The sequence below is a fragment of the Phoca vitulina genome, unplaced genomic scaffold, assembly GCF_004348235.1.
Source record: "Phoca vitulina isolate PV1807 unplaced genomic scaffold, GSC_HSeal_1.0 scaffold63, whole genome shotgun sequence".
In the NCBI taxonomy this organism is placed as follows: domain Eukaryota; kingdom Metazoa; phylum Chordata; class Mammalia; order Carnivora; family Phocidae; genus Phoca; species Phoca vitulina.
The window spans coordinates 306468-325870 of NW_022589766.1; the positions used below are offsets into that span (position 1 = coordinate 306468).

Genomic DNA, 19403 nt, shown 5'->3' on the forward strand with positions numbered 1-19403 from the left:
TGGGGGTGAGGTAGAGAAGGAGAAGTGAAATTTTTTTTTCAATCAATCTCAAAGAAAACAATAATGGAGAAACCTAGAAAAAGTATCAAAAACTTAACACTTAAAATGGTAGGAATGAATCACAAAATATTAGAAATCTCAATCAATGTCAGTGGACCAAAGGTGAAAAGAAGCTTCTACATCTGAATAAACAAACATTGAACAAACAAAAAATGAGCAAACGTTGAGCTACATCTTATTTACAAGAGACACTTATAAGATAAAGACACAGAAGATTAATAGGAAAAAGGACAGAAAAAGATAAACAAACCAAGGCAAATACCAACTAAATGAAAGCTGGCATGGCTAAATCAATACCACGCAAAATAGACGTTAAGGCAAAAACTTTTTGGACTTAAAGAAGGTTATTACAAATTGATAAAATAAGCAAATTCATCAGAAATAAATTTTAAACCTTTATGTACTTTATAAAATATATTCCAAATATAGAAAGAAAAAATTGGCAGATTTACAAGAAGCTGACAAAAATCACTTTCTGTACCTGATACTTGGAAAAAATTAATAACTTGTTGTCATGGATATATGTTTTCAAAAAGACCAGACACTAGGCCATGAAGCAAGTATCAAGAAGTTTTAAGTAATCAGTATTATACAGACCATATTCTCTGACCACGATGCAATTAATACAAGTTATAAATTAATATAAAGAAGGTAACAATACACTTCACATACCTGGAAATAAAAATGATCTTTGCCCATAGACTACAAAATAAGTCTCAGTAGGAATTAGAAAAATTTAAAACTGAATTATAATGAAATAATGCCATAAAAACTTAAGGGATTCAACTAAAGCAATTGTTTCAGGAAAATTCTATAGTTTAAGTACGTTTTTTTAGGATATGAGAGGTTAAAAATGAAGACAGTAGTGGCACCTGGGTGGCTCAGTCAGTTAAGCGTCTGACTCTTGATCTGAGCTCAGGTCTTGATCTCAGGGTCATGAGTTCAGGCCCTGAGTAGGCATGGAACCTACTTAAAAAAATAAAGAAAAAATAAAGACAGTAAGCATTCAACGTAAGAAGCTATGATAAATAATAGAACAAACTCAAAAGAAATTTTTTAAAAGGAAAGGATACAGATATAGAAAAGATAAATGAACTGGAGAACAATTAGAACAAGAAAAACCAATAAAGAAGATTAATAAGATCTGCCAAGAAAAAAAGTGAGAAGATATAAATAAAGAATAAAGCAGAACAATAAAAAAATTATAAAAAAAAAGAATAAAGCAGGAAATGGTCACAGACACAGATTTTACTTTATTATTCTTTCTCTCTCTCTCTTTTTAAAAGTTTTTATTTTAATTCCAGTTAGCATACAGTGTTATATTAGTTTCAGGTGTACAGTATAGTGATTCGACACTTCCATACGTCACCCTGTTCTCCTCACAACAAACACACTCCTTAATCCCGTCACCTATTTAACCCATCTCCCCTCCCACCCTCCCCTCTGGTAACCATCAGTTCTCTATAGTTAAGAGTCTGTTTCTTGGTTTGACTCTTTTTTTCCCCTTTGCTTGTTTGCTTTGTTTCTTAAATTCCACATAGGAGTGAAATTATATGGTTTTTCTCATTTTCTGACTGACTTATTTCACTTAGCTTTATACACTCTAGCTCCATCCATGTCGTTGCAAATGGCAAGATTTCATTCTTTTTTATGGCTCAGTTATATCCATATCTTCTTTATCCATTCATCAATCGATGGACATCTGGGCTACTTTCGTATCTTGGCTATTGTAAATAGTGCTGCTATAAACATAGTGGTACGTGTATCCCTTTGAATTAGGGTGTTTGTATTCTTTGGGTAAATACCCATTAGTGTTTTAACTTTTTGAGTGGCTGCACCAGTTTACATTCCCACCAGTAGTGCAAGATGGTTTCTTTTTCTCCACATCCTTGCCAACACCTGTTGTTTGTGTTCTTGATTTTAGCCATTATGACAGGTGTGAGGTGATAATCTCATTGTAGTTTTGATTTGCATTTCCCTGATATAAGTGATGATGAGCATCTGTTCACGTGTCTGTTGGCATGTTTGTCTTCTTTGGAGAAATGACACACAGATTTTAAAATAATATGCTTGTATTGTCAAGACTCCACATTAATAAATTAGAAAACCTAGGGGAAATGGATAAATTGATAGAAAAAAATAAAATGACAAAATTCATTCAAGACATAGAAAACTTGACTAGGTCTTCATGAAAGAATTTATAAGGAAGTCAAAGATTTTGTCTTCCTCCAAATACCTGTATCTAGATCACTTTATAGCTCAGTTCCTATTCTTTCAAGGAACTGTTAATTATTGTGTAATATAAAGTGCTACAGAATATAGAAAAATAGTTGAGATTTTCACAGCTCATTTTATGCAGCTAGTATATTTTTAATTTTTATTTTTAAAAGATTTTTATCTATTTGACAGAGAGAGAGAGAGACAGCGAGAGAGGGAACACAAGCAGGGAGAGTGGGAGAGGGAGAAGCAGACTTCCCGCTGAGCAGGGAGCCAATGCAGGGCTCCATCCCAGAACCCTGGGATCATGACCTGAGCTGAAGGCAGACGCTTAACAACTGAGCCACCCAAGTGCCCCGCTAGTATATTTTTTTAAATTCAGGTTTTCTTTTTCTTTTGAAATAATTTCAAATTTGCAGAAAAGGTACAAGAAGAGTAGAAAGAACATGTCACCGCCAATAATTTGAAAGTATATCGCTGACATCATACCCAATCACCTCCAATACTTTAGTATTTATTTACTATAAGCAAGAACTTTATCCTGCATAACCCCAATACATTTATTGAGATCAGGAAATTAACATCATAAATTACTAGTATCTAACCGGAGATCCAATTCAAGTCTCTCCAAAAACAGAGAAATAGAATTAAATGCAATAGTATATCTAAGTATGTAATTAACAGGTGCTCAATAACTGGCCATTACTTTCGCTAATCTGTAAATTCATTAGGGTCTCCTGGGTTACTATTTCCGGCAGCCACACGGTGGATCCGTCCCCGTCCTCTGCAATCCTTGCACAACCAGAGAAGTGGGGTGACCCCACCCCAATGTGCCACACCCTCATGACAAACCAACATTCTCTACACCACCCTAGCCCCACTCAGAGACCCCCTACAAAGCTCTAATCCAGGTCTAATCAAGGCTTTAGCCTATCGCAGATGGACAAGGCTGTGAGGTTGTCCATGTGGAGTTTGGAGCTCAGATTGGGCGTCACGTTCCCCGAGCCCCACCCAGCCCCCGCCCTTGCCCTGGGGCAGGAGGAACTGTGCTCACCTGTGAACCTCCCACTCCCCTTGAAGCTTCTGCGTTCTGCGCATGCACCCTGGGACATAAAAGGTGGGGGGTGGGGGAGGGAGTGACCAGGTCTTAAGTTTGCTGCCATCTTGGGACCTGGCCCTCTTCTAAGAGCTTCGGGAAGAACGGCCTGGTCGGCGCTTCTCCGTAAGTCTGCGTATTTTCTGTCAGCCTGCTCTGGGCTGTATTGTTTTCTGGTGCCCGCCCCCCCGCCCCCATCTTTGTCGCTTGAGCTGTCGTGGCTTTGGTCCCAGAGGAGTGGGCGCCAGCCCTCTGCCCCCCGTGGGGGCATCCGCGCAGCCCTGGCTGTCCTCTCTGCCCTCTAACGGCGTCAGCTGCTCAACCTCCCCGTAGGTACCAGTACCCCTCCCCCGAAAAATGCCCTTTTCAGGCAGCATATCGCCCAGGGTCGCCTCTGTGATGGCTGAGACTATGGCCAGGTGTTTTTACTTAGGGAGATGGAAAGACACAAAGACTACGCAAGTGCTCTTCTGAAGAAACTTATTTTTGCCGAGTCACGTCATTGCAATACTTTAATACCCATTCAGAAGTAACTTTTTACCTTTTGGAATTTTGAAGAAGAAATGCAAACGCTTTGCGGAGTGTCAGCTAAACCGAAGGCCACGTTAATCCTCTTCTCCCCTTCCATGTCTGTCCCCTTTACGTGTCAGCTGTGTGTGTACAAGCACATCTTCACGTACACAGGTAGGGTATCGTGTTAGTAGTCCCCACACCTGACTCTGAGCCCCTCCCTGCCCCCAACTCTGCAGGATTCCTAAGACCTATTCATCAGAGCCAATGAAGGTAGATGTATTCATTTATTTTTTGTAATCGAAAGAATAAAAGCGATCTTCTGTAATCCGCTCCACCATTCGTATACATTTAGGTTGTGTGGTGTGTGTTTTATAGCTTTACTGAAATATAATTGAGGTACAACAAACTGCATGTGAAGTGTACAATTTGATGACATTTGAAACATACACACATGAAACCACTATAATCAGGATAATAAATCTATCCATCACACCCAAAAGTTTGTTGTGGTCCCTCCCCAGGCAACATTGATCCGCTTTCTGTCACTATAGTGTGCATTTTCTAGAATTTCGTATAGATGAAATACAGTATACGTTCTCCAGACTTTCACTCAGAATAATTAATTTGAGATTCATCTATGTTGTGGTGTGTATCAATACTTTGTCCCTTTTGTGTGTATAGAAAGCATCTTTTTAAAAAAATTTAAATTAGCTAACAGTACATCATTGGTTTCAGTTGTAGAGTACTTTGTCCCTTTTTGTTGCTGATCACTTTCCATTGTATGGTCTACAACCGTTATGTGGTTCCACTTCAATAAGAGACAAACTACGGTTATTCAGATTTGAGTATTTTGTAGACATTTTCTCAAGAGTGAGTGAAGCAAGCTTGATACTTTAAGGAAAAATGACAGTATTTATTGATGATAAAATTCACACTTTAAAGCCAAAATTATGAAGTTGGAAAACTTGTACATGTCACTGCAAGCTTTAGAGCTTCCCAATACTTAAGTTGTCTGAGGTTGGTTGTGATATTTGATTTTTGAGATGTTTGAGTAATGCAGTATGTCAGTTTATGGAAGTTCTGTGTAATTCTGAACCAATATTTTCAAGCAAATCAATGTAGTACCTTTAAGATCGTTCATATTTTAAAATTCCATTCAAAGCTCAAGATGAAAGGATTTTAAGATCAGAGTACAAAAAATTCACTTATAGGGTTTAATATTTCCATATTGTAAATAATGTCTAAGAAACCACCCCTCATTGAGTTTTTGTGGCTATTGAAGAGTATCTTCAGTTATATGAAAAAGCTATTAAAATACTACTCTCTTCTCTAATTATATATGTGTGTGGCCAGATTTTATTCACAAACTTTACTCCAAAACAGCCTATTGCAACACACTGTAGAGGCAACTCAGAGAATCCAGCTATTTTCTATTAAGCAGACATTGGGATTTGCGAAAATTGTAAAACCATGTCCCTCTTCTCACTAACTTTTTGGTTTTGAAAAATATCTTTCATGAAAACATTTAATGGGTTTATTATGATTTTGAAATATTTTAAAAATGTTTTTCTAATATGGTAAACATTGACAGAAGCTACGTAAACACTCTTTGGTGTCTGTCTTGGCTTGGGCTGCTCTGATAAAATGCTTTACACTGGATGGCCCATAAACAAATTTATTTCTCACAATCCTGCATGGTGGGAAGTCAGATATCAAGGTGTTAGCAGATCTGGTGAGAGCCTTCTTCCTGGCTTATAGATCTTAGATGCCTGTGTTCTCCTAGTATCCCTGTATGGCAGAGAGCAGAGAAAAGTTCTCTTGTGACTCCTAGAGAGGCACTAATCACATTCCCGAGGGCTCCATCCTCATGGGCTCATCTAATCCTAAATGGCTTCCTAAAGGCCCCACCTTCTAATACCACCACATTGGGAGAGCGAGTTTCAGTGTATGACTTTTGAGGGGGGGGGGGCACAAAAACTCAGCCCATAACAGGGTCCTCATTAATTTTTTAGGAGCACAAAGGTCCTGAGACCAAATATTTGAGAACCACTGGTTTAATAGAACTTTTTTTGGTGTTGGAGCAAGAGAGGTTAGGGAGGGGTCCAGAGACTACTAAATTAGGAGAAGGTTGCAGTTTAAATTGAGTGGTCAGGGAATGCTTCACCTAAAAGGAAACCTCTGACAAAAACTTGAAGGTGGTAAGGAAGCAAACTGTACTTGGAGGGCAATAAGCCCAAAACCCAGATGCAGGAAGTTCAAGAAATAGAAAGCACTGTAGCTGTGGAGTAATGAGGGTAGTAGGAATAAGGTAACAGAAAACTGTGTGCTGAGGATAAACCCAGTAGGATTTCCTGGTGGATTGTGTGTAGGACACAAAAAAGTGAAGTATGATTGAAGATACTTGGCCTGAACAAATCTTATATGTGGTAGACTATATTGATTTTAATTTTGTTCTAGCTTCATTTCTTTTCCCTATAATTTTAATATTAACTTTTTTGTAGCAGCTTTTGTTTCTTGAAAGCTTTCTTTAGCAAAAAAAATATTTCCTCTTAATTCTTTTAGGTAGTTAAAAAAATTAGTTCTTTTAATCTGCCTGGTATTTATTTTTGCTTTCAGCAAAGCAGTGTTTTTTAGCCTTCACACTATTGACATTTTGGTCTGGACAAAAGAACAAAAGTTCTTTTCTTGTCGTTTTTGTGTGTGTGAGGGACTCTTCTGTGCACTCTGGGCTATTTAGCAGCATCTCTGGCCTCCACCTGCTGCATGCCCGTGGCTACTCCTGCCCCCACCCGGCCCAGTTATGACAAGCAAATATATCTGTAGACATTGCCACATGTTCCCTATGGGACAAAAAGGCCCTTAGTGGAGGAATGTTAAATGGAAGCTCTGGGTTTAAAATATGCAGATTAAAAAATATACTGTTTTATTTCCACTGCAGCGGTGTCCTAAAAGACCCAATCTAGAAATCAATCTGAATAGAAAAGAACGGAGAAGGAAAACCAGGGCACACACAGATGCTTAATTTGAATCAGTCTTCTGGAACATGGTAACCTTGCCAGAGTACCTACTAATCAGTTTTATCAGAACAATGTTAAATTTTGGAAAAAGGGAGAATTAGTAAACGGATTCTATTCCAGAAGGTGCTTTCCCCATTTTTGTTTGTAGGTCTGTTTTGGATTTGTATCTTCCACTTTTAGTGCTTGTCCATAATGGTGTGGTTTAGTTGAAAGAGCAGTGTGAAACAGTGGGAGTAATGTACATAGAGAACTGGACTGAATAAAACCTAAATTGAAGCTCCTGAATCTCTTATGTTCACTTCTTTGGTCTGAAAGGTGACAATCTTATTGTGAAGATCAGTTAAACTAATGTACTGAAAACCTCTTGAAAAATTAAAGTGTTATAAGGAGCTATTATAAGGAAGGACATTTATACTTCTATTAGAAAATTTAAAACTTTAAAATTCAAAGTTACATATATGGATCAACTATATTTCTGTTGGATCCCACTAGTCTAGATTTATTAGATGTGAATTCATGGACAGTTGCCAAAATGGTAAGAGGGACATCTGTAATATGTATATTTTATAGAATCAGGGAATTTTAGTGTGGGAAGAGCTTTCCATATCTTTCTTAGAGTGTTTATAGATTGCATTTTCCACGAACCTTAGGAGAGCTGTGATGCTGTGAATTTTTTTAATTTTTGATTTTTATTTGACTTTTGATTTTTATTTGACTTGATTTTTATTTGATTTTTTTTATTTATAGGAGTTTGAAATTTTAATTTGAATTTTTTAAAAAAACATTCAAATAGGATAAATTTAAAAGCAGAGATAAGCACTAATTATTGTCATCAGATTAATTTATTGATGATTAAGTTGTAGTTTTATCTTTATTTGAACCTGTATTTGATCATATAAAATTATGGAACTATTATATATGTCTGAGCCTGATTTTCTTACTACTCCTACTGTGCTATCCACAATAAGGAAAATTACATGATGAAGACTGTGTTAATCAGAATAGTTTTGTTGTTCTCATTTACTAGCTTTATAGTAAGTAAATTGTATCGATTTATGAAATTATTAGAATACCACTTATCAATTTATAGAGGTTTTATGTTTTCTATTACTTTCTGCATCTTCTATTAGGTTAAGAAGGATTTTTGCTGCTATTGTTGCCAGAAAAAAAAAAAAAAAAGGTTTGAAAAACTCTAATTCAACCCTCTCATTTTATAAATTTAGTATCTGATTCTAAGAAACCGTTCCCCAAATCTCACACAATTGAATCTCCAGTAAAACTCCTTTCCTGATGTCTTAATCTTGTGTATGCAAAGTACTACCATGAATATGGTAATAGTCTACAGAACAGAATATTGAGTAAAGGTTGTTTGATCTAGAACATCTTGATTTTAAATTAGGTCTTTTAATGTCCATTGTATAGAACCACTGTTTAAAAATAAGTTTGTTTTTTAAATTTTTTATTCTAGTTAACATAGTGTAATACTGGTTTTGGGAGTAGAATTCAGTGATTCATCACTTACATATAACACCCGGTGCTCAACACAAGTGCCCTCCTTAATGCCCATCACCCACTTAACCCATTCCCCTGCCCACCTCCTCTCCAGCAACCCTCAGTTTGTTCTCTATAGTTAAAATTCTCTTATGGTTTGCCTCCTTCTGTTTTTGTTTTTCCTTCCCTTCCCCTATGTTCATCTGTTTTGTTTCTTAAATTCCACATATGAGTGAAATCATACAGTATCTGTCTTTCTGACATTTCACTTAACATTATACCCTCTGGGTCCATCTATGTTGTTGAAAATGGCAAGATTTCATTCTTTTTGATAGCCGAGTAATAGTCCATTGTGTATATATATATATACATACATATATATTTATATATAAAATCACCTTTTTATCCATTCATCAGTCGATGGACATTTGGGTTCTTTCCATACTTTGGCTCTTGTTGATAATGCTGCTATAAACATTGGGGTGCATGTGTCCCTTCGAATTGGTATTTTTATATTCTTTTGGTGAATGCCTAGTGTAATTGCTGGATCATAGGGTAGTTCTATTTTTAACTTTTTGAGGAACCTCCATACTGTTTCCCAGAGTGGCTGCACCAGTTTGCATTCCCACCAACATGGAAGAGGGTTCCCTTTTCTCAGCATCCTTGCCAACACCTGTTTCTTGTGTTGTTAATTTTAGCTAATCTGACAGGTGTGAGGTTGTATCTCATTGTGGTTTTGATTTGTATTTCCCTGATGAGTGATGTTGAGCATCTTTTCATGTGTCGGCCATCTGTAGGTCTTTGGAAAAATGTCTATTCATGTATTTTGCCTGTTTCTCAACGGATTATCTGGTTTTTTGGGTGTTTGATAAATTCTTTATAGATTTTGGATACTAACACTTTATCAGATATGTCCTTTGCTAATGTCTTCTCCCATTGTGTAGGTTGCCTTTCAGTTTTGTTGATTGTTTCCTTATTGTAGAGAAGTTTTTTATCTTGAAGTCCCAATAGTTCATTTTTGCTTTTGTTTCCCTTGCCTCTGGCAACGTGTCTAGTAAGAAGTTGCTATGGCCGATGTCAAAGAGATTGCAGCCTGTTTTCTAGGATTTTGATCATTTCCTCTCTACCATTTAGGTCTTCCATGTTTGTGTATAGTGGAAGAAAGTGGTCCAGTTTCATTCTTCTATGTGCTGCTGTCCAGTTTTCCCAACACCATTTGTTGAAGAGACCGTCTTTTTTTTCCATTGGATATTCTTTCCTTTTTCATCGAAGATTAGTTGAACATGTTTGGTCTTGAATTCCTTGTTTTTCTTTTCCCCCTAATTTTCTGGGTTGTTACAGTTGGAGCTTCAAAAATCCAAGGGGAGGAGCTTTATCCATGGCATTGAGAACTTTCTTCATGATCCTATTAAATATTGAAGAGACAGGTGAAGGAAGCTGATTGACACCCACAGAATAGGTTATTCTGTCTACCTGATCAAGAATCTTTTCCAGGGCATCTGGGTGGCTCAGTCAATTGGGCGTCCAGCTCTTGATTTTCAGCTCAGGTCATGATATCAGGATTGTGAGGTTGAGCCCAGCATCAGGCTCTATGCTCAGTGTGGAGATTTGAGATTCTCTCTTCTTCTCCCTCTGCCCCTCCCCTCTAAAAAAAAAAAAAAATATATATTTATATATTTTTTTTTTTTTTTTTTTTTTTTTCCCCATAGTGGGGACCTTTGGTGACCATCACACAGGACTTACAAACTTATGTGTTGATTCTTAAGGGCTCATCCACATTTCTGTTCTTCAGACTTATTTGTAGTAAATCCTGTAGTCTTTCTCCGTCAGAATTACTAATCATCCTGCAGAATTAGCTATTGACCATTAATAGGAATAGATTCTTAACACCAGTAATTTCTTCAAGCGAAGTAGATGTACTGTTAGCTCTGTCAACTGTGACTATTTCATTGTTTCTCAGGCAAGGCATCTCCAGTGTTTCAGCAATCCATTTCTAGATGTTACTGGCATTAGTGAGAGCATATGCAAACCAGACTCAGATTTTTTTCTCCCTCCTGTGAAACTACACATGAGGAGTTTCATTTGTATTGTTTGAGGGAAGGTTAACAGTGTGGAGGAATAGGCACCTGGTAGTTTGAGTATGCCATTCAACTTATTTGTGTATTTGGGCTTTCTTTTGGCTTATATTGTATATACCCCTTCATTTAATGAAGTCCTTCTGGCTGCATTTCTTTTTTTATACCTAAAGAGTGGTGTGGTTCCTGAAAGACTTAAGTATACATTTTTCCTTTTCCTATTTTCTCAGGCGAATGGTCACATGACCCTTTGGGTGAATGCCAGGAAGAATGTTCATGTGTTCTAGCACAGGATCCTTTTTTGAGTACCTGGTCTTCCCTCTATAAGGAATAATAGGTCTGTAAACTGACTCAAGTCTGGGAATTGGAAAAGGCCTGTCACTTTAAATAACAGTGGCTTAAGGCCTTTCTTGTCCTGAAGTGTTTTGGTTCATTCAGTGAAAGTCTTTAGTGTATTGTCCATTGATTATTTTTTTTTTTCCGTCTTAGATACTCCCAAGATCAAGTAAGCATAGGCTGTAATCTGTAGATCAGACCATGATGATTTCCACCAAATTAATTATCTAGGAGGAAGTAAAAACCATAGCTGGTCCCCAGATGTCCCTAAATCTTAACTCTTTCTCTAGCTTTCCAGGGGTCAATTTCAGCTTTTCAGACTTAGGTTTTAAGTTTTAGAAAGCGTTTCTGTTCTGTTTCTCTGAGAGAACTTTATACTTTGATAAGATTTTATATTCCTGTCCTCTGTTTCTTTCATCTTTTTATTTTCTGAGTTTGGGGGTATTCTTTTAAAATTGCCTTCTATTCCATTTATCTTTATTTTGGGTTGATTTTTTTTTTTTTTTTTAACCCCATTGCAGTTTTACATTTCTTATGTGTATTTCTTCCTAATCTCAGTTGCTGCATCTTAATGACCACCTAGTCATATAAAAATGTGTTATTCTCTTTTGACATTTTGAAAACAGAAATCAGACTTTTAAAAAACAATTATTTGCTGTTTCAATATATTCCTCAGGGGAGCATTTCTTTGTGTTTTTTTTTTTTTTTTTTGAAGTGGTTTTCTCTTTTGCTCTCTTTTTTAAGGTCCAGTATTTTTCTCATCATAGAAAGAAATTGTTAGTTGTGAAGTGTTAACTCCAGGTCAAGTAGGAGGTGAGCTGCGGCCTATCACAATAAATGTTGGTTCTTGCCTGAATTGGGGGAATATTTTATACTTGAATATTGGTTTTACTACTTTTAGAATCCCAACAATCTAGAGAAAATTAGCTGGAGCCATAGTTACAATAGAGAGCTTTGCCTCTGTGCTAAAGATCTCTTCTCCCTCTACACTTTATGTGGCCAGTCATGCCAGTGACAAAGCCTGGATGTACCTAACTTACCTTAGGGTCTTTCCATGCCTGGCTTTCCTTAATGGTGTCCAGGACTTAGCCTATTGCCCTCAATCAAAGAAGAATCCAGGAGTTGTATAATGATGCTGATAGGGTCCAAATGTTACTAAAAAAAATTGACAGAGTCGGGAGTACAAACATTGTGTCTCCTGTGGGTTCACCATCTGCCCTTGCTGCTAGCATTCACCCCTTTGAGTTATGGGTTGTTAGAAGTCTGCATGAGGGAAAGTAGTTCCTCTCACAGTGGTAGATGGAGGTCTCCAGTGGACTTTATTTGGCCTCCTTCTATTATATCACATCTGTCCAATATCTAGTAGAAACTTGGAAATTTCTAGAAAATAAAGATTGCTCTCCACTCTTTTCCAGTGATTTTATATATATATACATACATCTCTCTATATATACATCTATCTATCTATCTATATATACTCCCTATTTTTCTTGTTCTCTTGGTTATTTCAATTGAATTTTTTGAAAGTGTAAGGCAGTGAAGTTAGATACATTTTTATCTAGTTCAATGTAATTTTTTAACTGGTATGTTCAATTTGATAAAAATAGGCACATTTTTTTAATAGAGTGAGAGAGGGAGAGAGCAAGCATGCACATGAGGTAGGGGTGGGGGGGGGAGAGAGAGAATCTTAAGCAGGCTTTAAACCTAGCTTGGAGCCTAACTGAGGGCAGTGTCTCACGACCCTGAGATCATGACCTAAGCCAAAATCAAGAGTCCCACGCTTAACCAACTGAGCCACCCAGGTGCCCCCAGGCATATAAGGATTTTAAAGGTTTGTGTTTACATACCAAACTTATAAGAAGGCTAATTTCAAATTTATAGAAGGCTTGTTTGTGACAGCTGTCTGCCCAGAAGCTAATTCATACTTCTTATTTGCTTTTAGAAAATGGATTCTACATCTCTGTTACCAACATTTTTAGACCTGGATCTGACAATATCACATGTCGAATGTCTTCCCAAGGACATTCTGGTGAAATTTCAAGGCAGGAATAATATTGAATGTGAGTTTGACTACCACATATTACAGAGGGAAATGCAGCATATTCCAAAAGTAAAAAATAATGTGGACATTGATGACTTTTGTTTGGTAGAAGAAAGAGTATCTGGAGAATGGCAGAGAGGAAGAGTCATGGAAAAGAAAAATGAACTCTATACAGTGCTCCTCATAGATCACGGAGAAGAACTAAGAGTTGATGGTACACAGGTTGCTTCAGCCTGTGGCAACTTATTTGAGCTACCACCGCGGGTAATAGTTGGTGTTTTTGCCAACATACTACCAAATGGGGAAAGATGGCCTCCTAAGGCTTTGAATTATTTCAAGTCATTAGTAGGACTACAAGTGAAAGGTTGTGTACAAGCTGTTTTGCCTCTTCAAGTGATTCTTCTTGAAGTGCCAAAAATTATATCCCAGGTTCTTGAATTACAATTAGGCAGACTTATCGATGGGGACTCGTTTCGCCTTATTGTGGAAATGTTAAAAGAATTCCCACAGGAAATGCCAGATTTACTAAAACATAAAAGACCTGACTTATCATTAAGTAATAATGATACTTCACTTGATATTCAACACATTTTGGCTAATTTGCAGCCATCTTTGTCAGTAGGCAGGATTGAAAGTATAAAGGTATCCTCTGCATTGAGCCCAAGTAAATTTTATTGTCAACTAATTAAATGGATTCCAGAGTTAGAAAACTTAACAGTGGGTATGACTTTGCATTATGATACTGTCAGTCAAGAAAGTAATCCCACATGTGATAACTTTGGACTACTTTGTGTTGCCAAAAGGAGAAATGGACAGTGGCATAGAGGAATTCTTCAGCAGCTCTTGCCCAATAATCAAGTGAAAATTTGGTTCATGGATTATGGCAGTAGTGAGGCTATCCCCTCCATCCATGTGAAGAAACTTAAACAGGATTTTATTTTAGTACCATTATTTTCATTTCCATGTTCTCTGACATATTTACACAGTCCAGATAGAGATGCCAGAAAATCTCAACTGAGTGTATTTAAACAAGCCTTGTTAGGACAAATAGTATATGCACATATTGATTGGTTCAATAAGGATGAACATTTGTATTATGTAACACTACAGACTCAGGAGTCTACAATTAATTCTAAGTGTCTGCTGAAGACTGCAGGCACACAGGTCCTCTGTCCGGTGGCTGAATCAAAAATCTCTAATATGTTTAAGGAGACTAGTGCTTCTGATGTAAACAGCTTTGCAGTTGACTGCTTTACTGGAAATACTGAACCATTGATAAACTCTCCAAATAAAAACACTTTGAAAGTAGGTTTTCCTATAAAAACTGTAGAGATGGAGATACAGGCTGCCTATATAGCTTTTGTGGCCTATGTATTAAACCCATCAAATTTCTGGGTACGCACTAATGAACATCAGAATGAACTTCAAGATATAATGAAAAATATAAACAAATCTTACGATTTGTGTGAAAATGATGAACTGATTCTAAGAAATCCAGAACCTGGATTATTTTGTTGTGCTAGATACAGCAAGGACAGACACTTTTATAGAGCTGTCATCACTGAAATTAATGGTTATAAGATTAATGTTTATTTTTTAGATTATGGAAATACTGATTCCATACCATTTTTTGATGTAAAAATTTTGCTTCCAGAGTTTTGTGAGATGCCTGCCTTAGCCATGTGCTGTTCACTTGCACATATATTTCCTGTTGAAGATTTATGGGTGAAGGCAGCAATTGACTATTTTAAAAAAATTGTCTTGAACAAAGCAGTTTTGCTTCAAGTCGTAGCAAAAAAAGATGACAAGTACATTGTAAATATTCAGAGTATTGAAGCCTCGGAAAATATTGATGTTGTCTCTCTTATGTTACAAGCTGGATATGCAGAATGTTGGGAGGTAGAACCAGAATGTTGTCCTAAATCTGTAAGTGAGTATTCAGTGTTAAATTTAAAATCTAAAAACAAAGTTAATATTGAAGTCCTATCTGCCCTTCTTGAAGGACCTAAACCTAAAAAGTACCATTCAAATAAGCTAAAAGAAAGTAACTTGTCCTTGTTAAAGTCCCCAGCTGTTAATTTCTCAGATTTAAAAAATCCTTTCACCTCGTCTGTGGGACCTGAGTCGCTACAACCTTATAAAGAGTATATGTTTAAACCGGGAACGGTCCTTGAAGTCAAATGTTCTTCTTATTATGGCCCAGGTGACTTTTCATGCCAGCTTCGATGTAAGTTAGAGGACCTAAAATTACTAATGGAACAAATTCAGAATTATTATAGCATTCATTCTGATCCTTATCAGATTGGGCAGATTGCTTGTGTTGCTAAGTATTCCAAAGATGGGAAGTGGTATAGAGCTGCTATTTTGACTCAAGTATCAAGAAAAGAATTTGACGTAGTATTTGTTGATTATGGTTACCAAGAAAGGGTTTTAGTTAAAGATATTTGTGCTATTAACCCACGTTTTCTTTTTTTAGAAGGCCAAGCCTTCAGATGTAGTCTTAACCATTTAGTTGAACCCATTAGTTGTAAATTCAGATGGACAAGAGAAGCATGCAGAGACTTTGGGAATTTTATTTCTTCATCTAGAGGATTATTGACTTGTGTCATTTGTGCCTTAGTTCTTGTATATCCAAACTGTTTATGTAACTTAGTGGATTTACAGTCTCCACTCACTAGTGCAAAAGAATTTCTTACTAATCATGGCTCAGCACAGTATAATACATTATCAAGGCCATTTCCATCTTCAGTTAGTCTTTATAGTTACTGTTATTCTTCCTTTAACATAAAAATTGGAAGCGAGGAAGAAATATACATCTCTCACATATATAGTCCCAAAAAGTTTTATTGCCAACTCAGTAGAAATAATAAAGACCTAGAGACAATAGAAACAAAAATCACAGAGATTAGTAACCTCAAAAATTGTCCAAAATATGATCCTAGTAAAATGAGATTGTGCATATCTAAGTACATAGAGGATGGTCTCTCTTACCGAGCTTTAGCAATGCCAACAGATTCATTAACTGACTTTCTGGTCTATTTTGTGGACTTTGGAAATAAGCAGTTAGTAGAAGAAAGTACATTGAGAGCTATTTCAGATCAGTTTCCAGAGTTGCTGTTTACACCTATGCAAGCTATTAAGTGTTTTTTGTCAGATCTTAGAGATGTTGATATTCCAGCAGAAATCTGTAGCTGGTTTGAAGATAATTTCTTGGGAAAACCGTTAAGGGCAATAATATTGTCCAGGGAGTCAGATGGCAAGCTTGGTGTAGAATTATATGATGGATGTCAACATATAAACCAGGAAATTAAAATGTTGCTTCGTGCTTATGGAAAGAAACATTGTGACCAAGCACACTGTGTGGAAAAGGGTCCTAAAATAAGTGAGAATAAGAGACTTGCTGTTTCTTTGAAAGGCAAAATAGAAAACAACTATCAGCATAATACAAATAAAACTAATCTAGTAACATACTCTGAAAGCAAAATGGATCAATTAACAAATCCTGGAAGTACATATGCTAAGCTTTTGAAACCATCAGTTTGTTATAAAATTGAACCGGTGTCAAAAAACAAAGTGAAATCTTTGAATGATGGACTGAAAAATAAAGGTGTAAAAAGTGTCTCTGGATCTGCACATACAAAAAGTGTCCCTGGATCTGATGAAAATGATGTGGGCTGCAAATCAGTAAGGGTTGTATCGCAGTCTTTTATCCAAGAACTAAATCAAGCAGCCTCTCGAAACCCATCTAATCTTACTAGACCACAGATCAGAGATCTTCCTAAACCCCAAATTTACTTGAATGCCAAAGTTAAAGGTTATGTTTCTAATATCAGTAATCCAGCAAGTTTCCATATCCAGCTTGCGGAGAATGAAAATGCAATCATTAGACTCGCAGATGCTCTAAGTGAAAGAAGATTGAATATAGTGAAAGAGAGAAAATCAGTGAAGCCTATGGTGGGAGACCTTGTAGTTGCAGAATACTCTGGTGACCATGCCATTTACAGAGCAGTTATTAAGAAAATTTTGCCAGGAAATTCTTTTGAAGTGGAATTTATTGACTATGGTAACACTGCAGTAATAAACACATCCAAAATTTATGAATTTCAGAGGGAATTCTTGACCGTTCCTCAACTAGGAATCCATTCTTTTCTTAGTGGAGTCAAGTGGAATGAGCCTGATGAAATATGGGACAGTAAAACTGTGGATTATTTCGTGTCAAGAGTGAGTAACAAAACAGTTTCTTGTGAATTTTTGAAAAAGCATGGGCAGAAATGGGAAGTCAATATCATTTGCGATGGAACATGTGTCATTAATGAACTACTGAAATGGACAGCCTGTTCAAAACTACAGAAAACAGTTCTGCAGCTGCCTGTGGCTGTCTCTCAAAAGGTGAGCTCTGGTGAGGATAATGAAAGGAAGAAAGGAAGGTCACATGAGTGTGAAGGTTCTGGGATCCTTCAACCATCCTGCCAACAGCTGGTTAAGATTCCTCTTGAAGAGTTAAAACCTGGACAACTTGAAAAGTCTGAGATACTTTATGTCTCAAAAAGTGGGACATTTTATGTGAAGTTATCCAAAAATAAAAAAATCTTATCAGATTTAACAGTATTAATCACTAAAGAAGTAAAAAAACCCTCTTTATCAATGGAAAATATTGAAAAAGGCTTAGAGTGCTTGGCAAAATCTAAAAAAACCTTGAAATGGTATCGATCAAAAGTAGCAAAGAAGTGTGTCGATGAGAAAGTGCTTGTTTTTTTAGTAGATCGTGGTAGGTATGAAGTAGTACCTTTAGGTAATACCAAGGTGCTTAGTAATGAAATAAGAAATATTCCAAGACAAGCTGTGCCTTGTAAATGGATTTGGTGTGAAAATTTTAGAAACCAGTCATTTGAGTCCATTGTGTGTTTATTTGCTCATTTGGAAATAAGTATTATTTTCTTGAAATACTTAAACTCTGTGTGGAAAGTAGACATTTTGGTGGATGGCCTGTTACTTATGGAATACTTAAATTTAAATACAGTTCATGTTGAAAACAAATCTTCAGAAACTATTTTTAACGTGGAATCTAAGACTCCTGTGTCATCATGTACAATAAGATCATATACTTGGACCCAACTCCAAAATGGAAAGCAATATTCTGGTATTGCCACTGCTGTTTGTGATCCGTCAGATTTCTGTGTTCAGTTAGAAGATTTCTTTGACACAATGAAATCTCTCTTTGTGTTGCTTTCTGATCTACCAGAAAACTTGCAAACAGTGCCTCAAGAGTGCTTAATTCCCGGTGCTAGTTGTTTGTTCAAATACGATTTGGAAGATCAGTGGAATAGAGTAGAAATTTCTGAAGTCTCTAATCAGTATTTATTACTTGTGTTGATCGACTATGGATTTTCTGTTTACATACCTTATTCAGCTATAAAAAATCTGAAAGTTGTTCCTGTCGAACTTTTGGATATACCAAGGTTAAGTTATCCTTGTATCTTATATGGTATCTTACCTGCTAAAGGGAAGCATTGGAATGAAGAAGTGAGAAGTTTCTTTCAAGATTTCCTAAATAAACCAGGCTTAGTTTTTCAGTTTAGGAAGTATAAGTTTGAAACAAAACTAGAAGTAGATGTCATTCATGAGAAAAATAATCTGGCAGATATGTTAGTTGCATCTGGTCTTGCAGTGTATTCCAAAGATTCAGATCCTCTTAATGATGGAGTTAGTACTACTGGATCTACTAAAATCCAGTATCAATTACAGAGCAAGCCTATCTTCCCATTGTTAGATCAAAATTGTTACAAAAGAGAAAATATAAGTTGTACATGCACTGAGAAACAAAAGCTGAAAGAGAAAACTGTAAAGAGGAGAGAGGTCTATAAGAGCCTCTTAAGGAAAAGCCGTGTCAGTAAAAGATTATATTCTAGAAATGGAACTCTGAGGAAGAAGGCTGACATTGGAAAACATAATCCCCAAAGTACGGTTACATTTGATACGTGTTCAGCTTCATTTTGGGAACCACCTAATGGTTTAAAGACCAGCACCAACTGCATTGAAAACATTTTTGAAAAACCACCAACTGAAGAAATACAGGAAAATAACACAACGGATTTGAGAATAACAGTAAAGGCATCGCATGCTAATGAAAAAATTGCATCAGAGGAACACTTCAATGGTAAGTAGCTATTTTTAAAAAGATTTGTTTTTGTAGATTCTATTTTTGATTATTGGGGGTTTAATCATTTAAGATATTTATTATGTTCAGTTAGCCACCGTGTATAGTACGTCCTCAGTTTTTGATGCAGTGTTACAAAGCTGTGATCACCAAGACAGCATGGCATTTTTGATTCTTTAAAAGCTTATTATATGTCAAAATTATCCAAATTGAAAATATCATACTGTAAGAAAACTTACTGGAAAATGTGAGTAAATGGATAAACTGGGACTGATCACTTAATTATAAAATGGAAGGTGACTATTCCTTTTTTGAATGGTGACCTTTGAGAATGTAATGAAAGTGGAGAGCATTTTTAACCATATATGCATGCGCACATACATGACATTTTTTTAAATTT

At 36.4% G+C, this 19403-nt stretch overlaps 1 protein-coding gene across 1 annotated transcript; it reads left to right on the top strand.

The window, feature by feature from the left end:
- Positions 1–12750: 12750 nt before the first annotated feature.
- On the top strand, positions 12751–19011 carry TDRD15 (tudor domain containing 15). The gene has a single exon (XM_032391520.1). It carries the CDS (start codon positions 12751–12753, stop codon positions 19009–19011), a length of 6261 nt encoding a protein of 2086 aa, XP_032247411.1.
- The last annotated feature ends 392 nt before the right edge of the window (positions 19012–19403 follow it).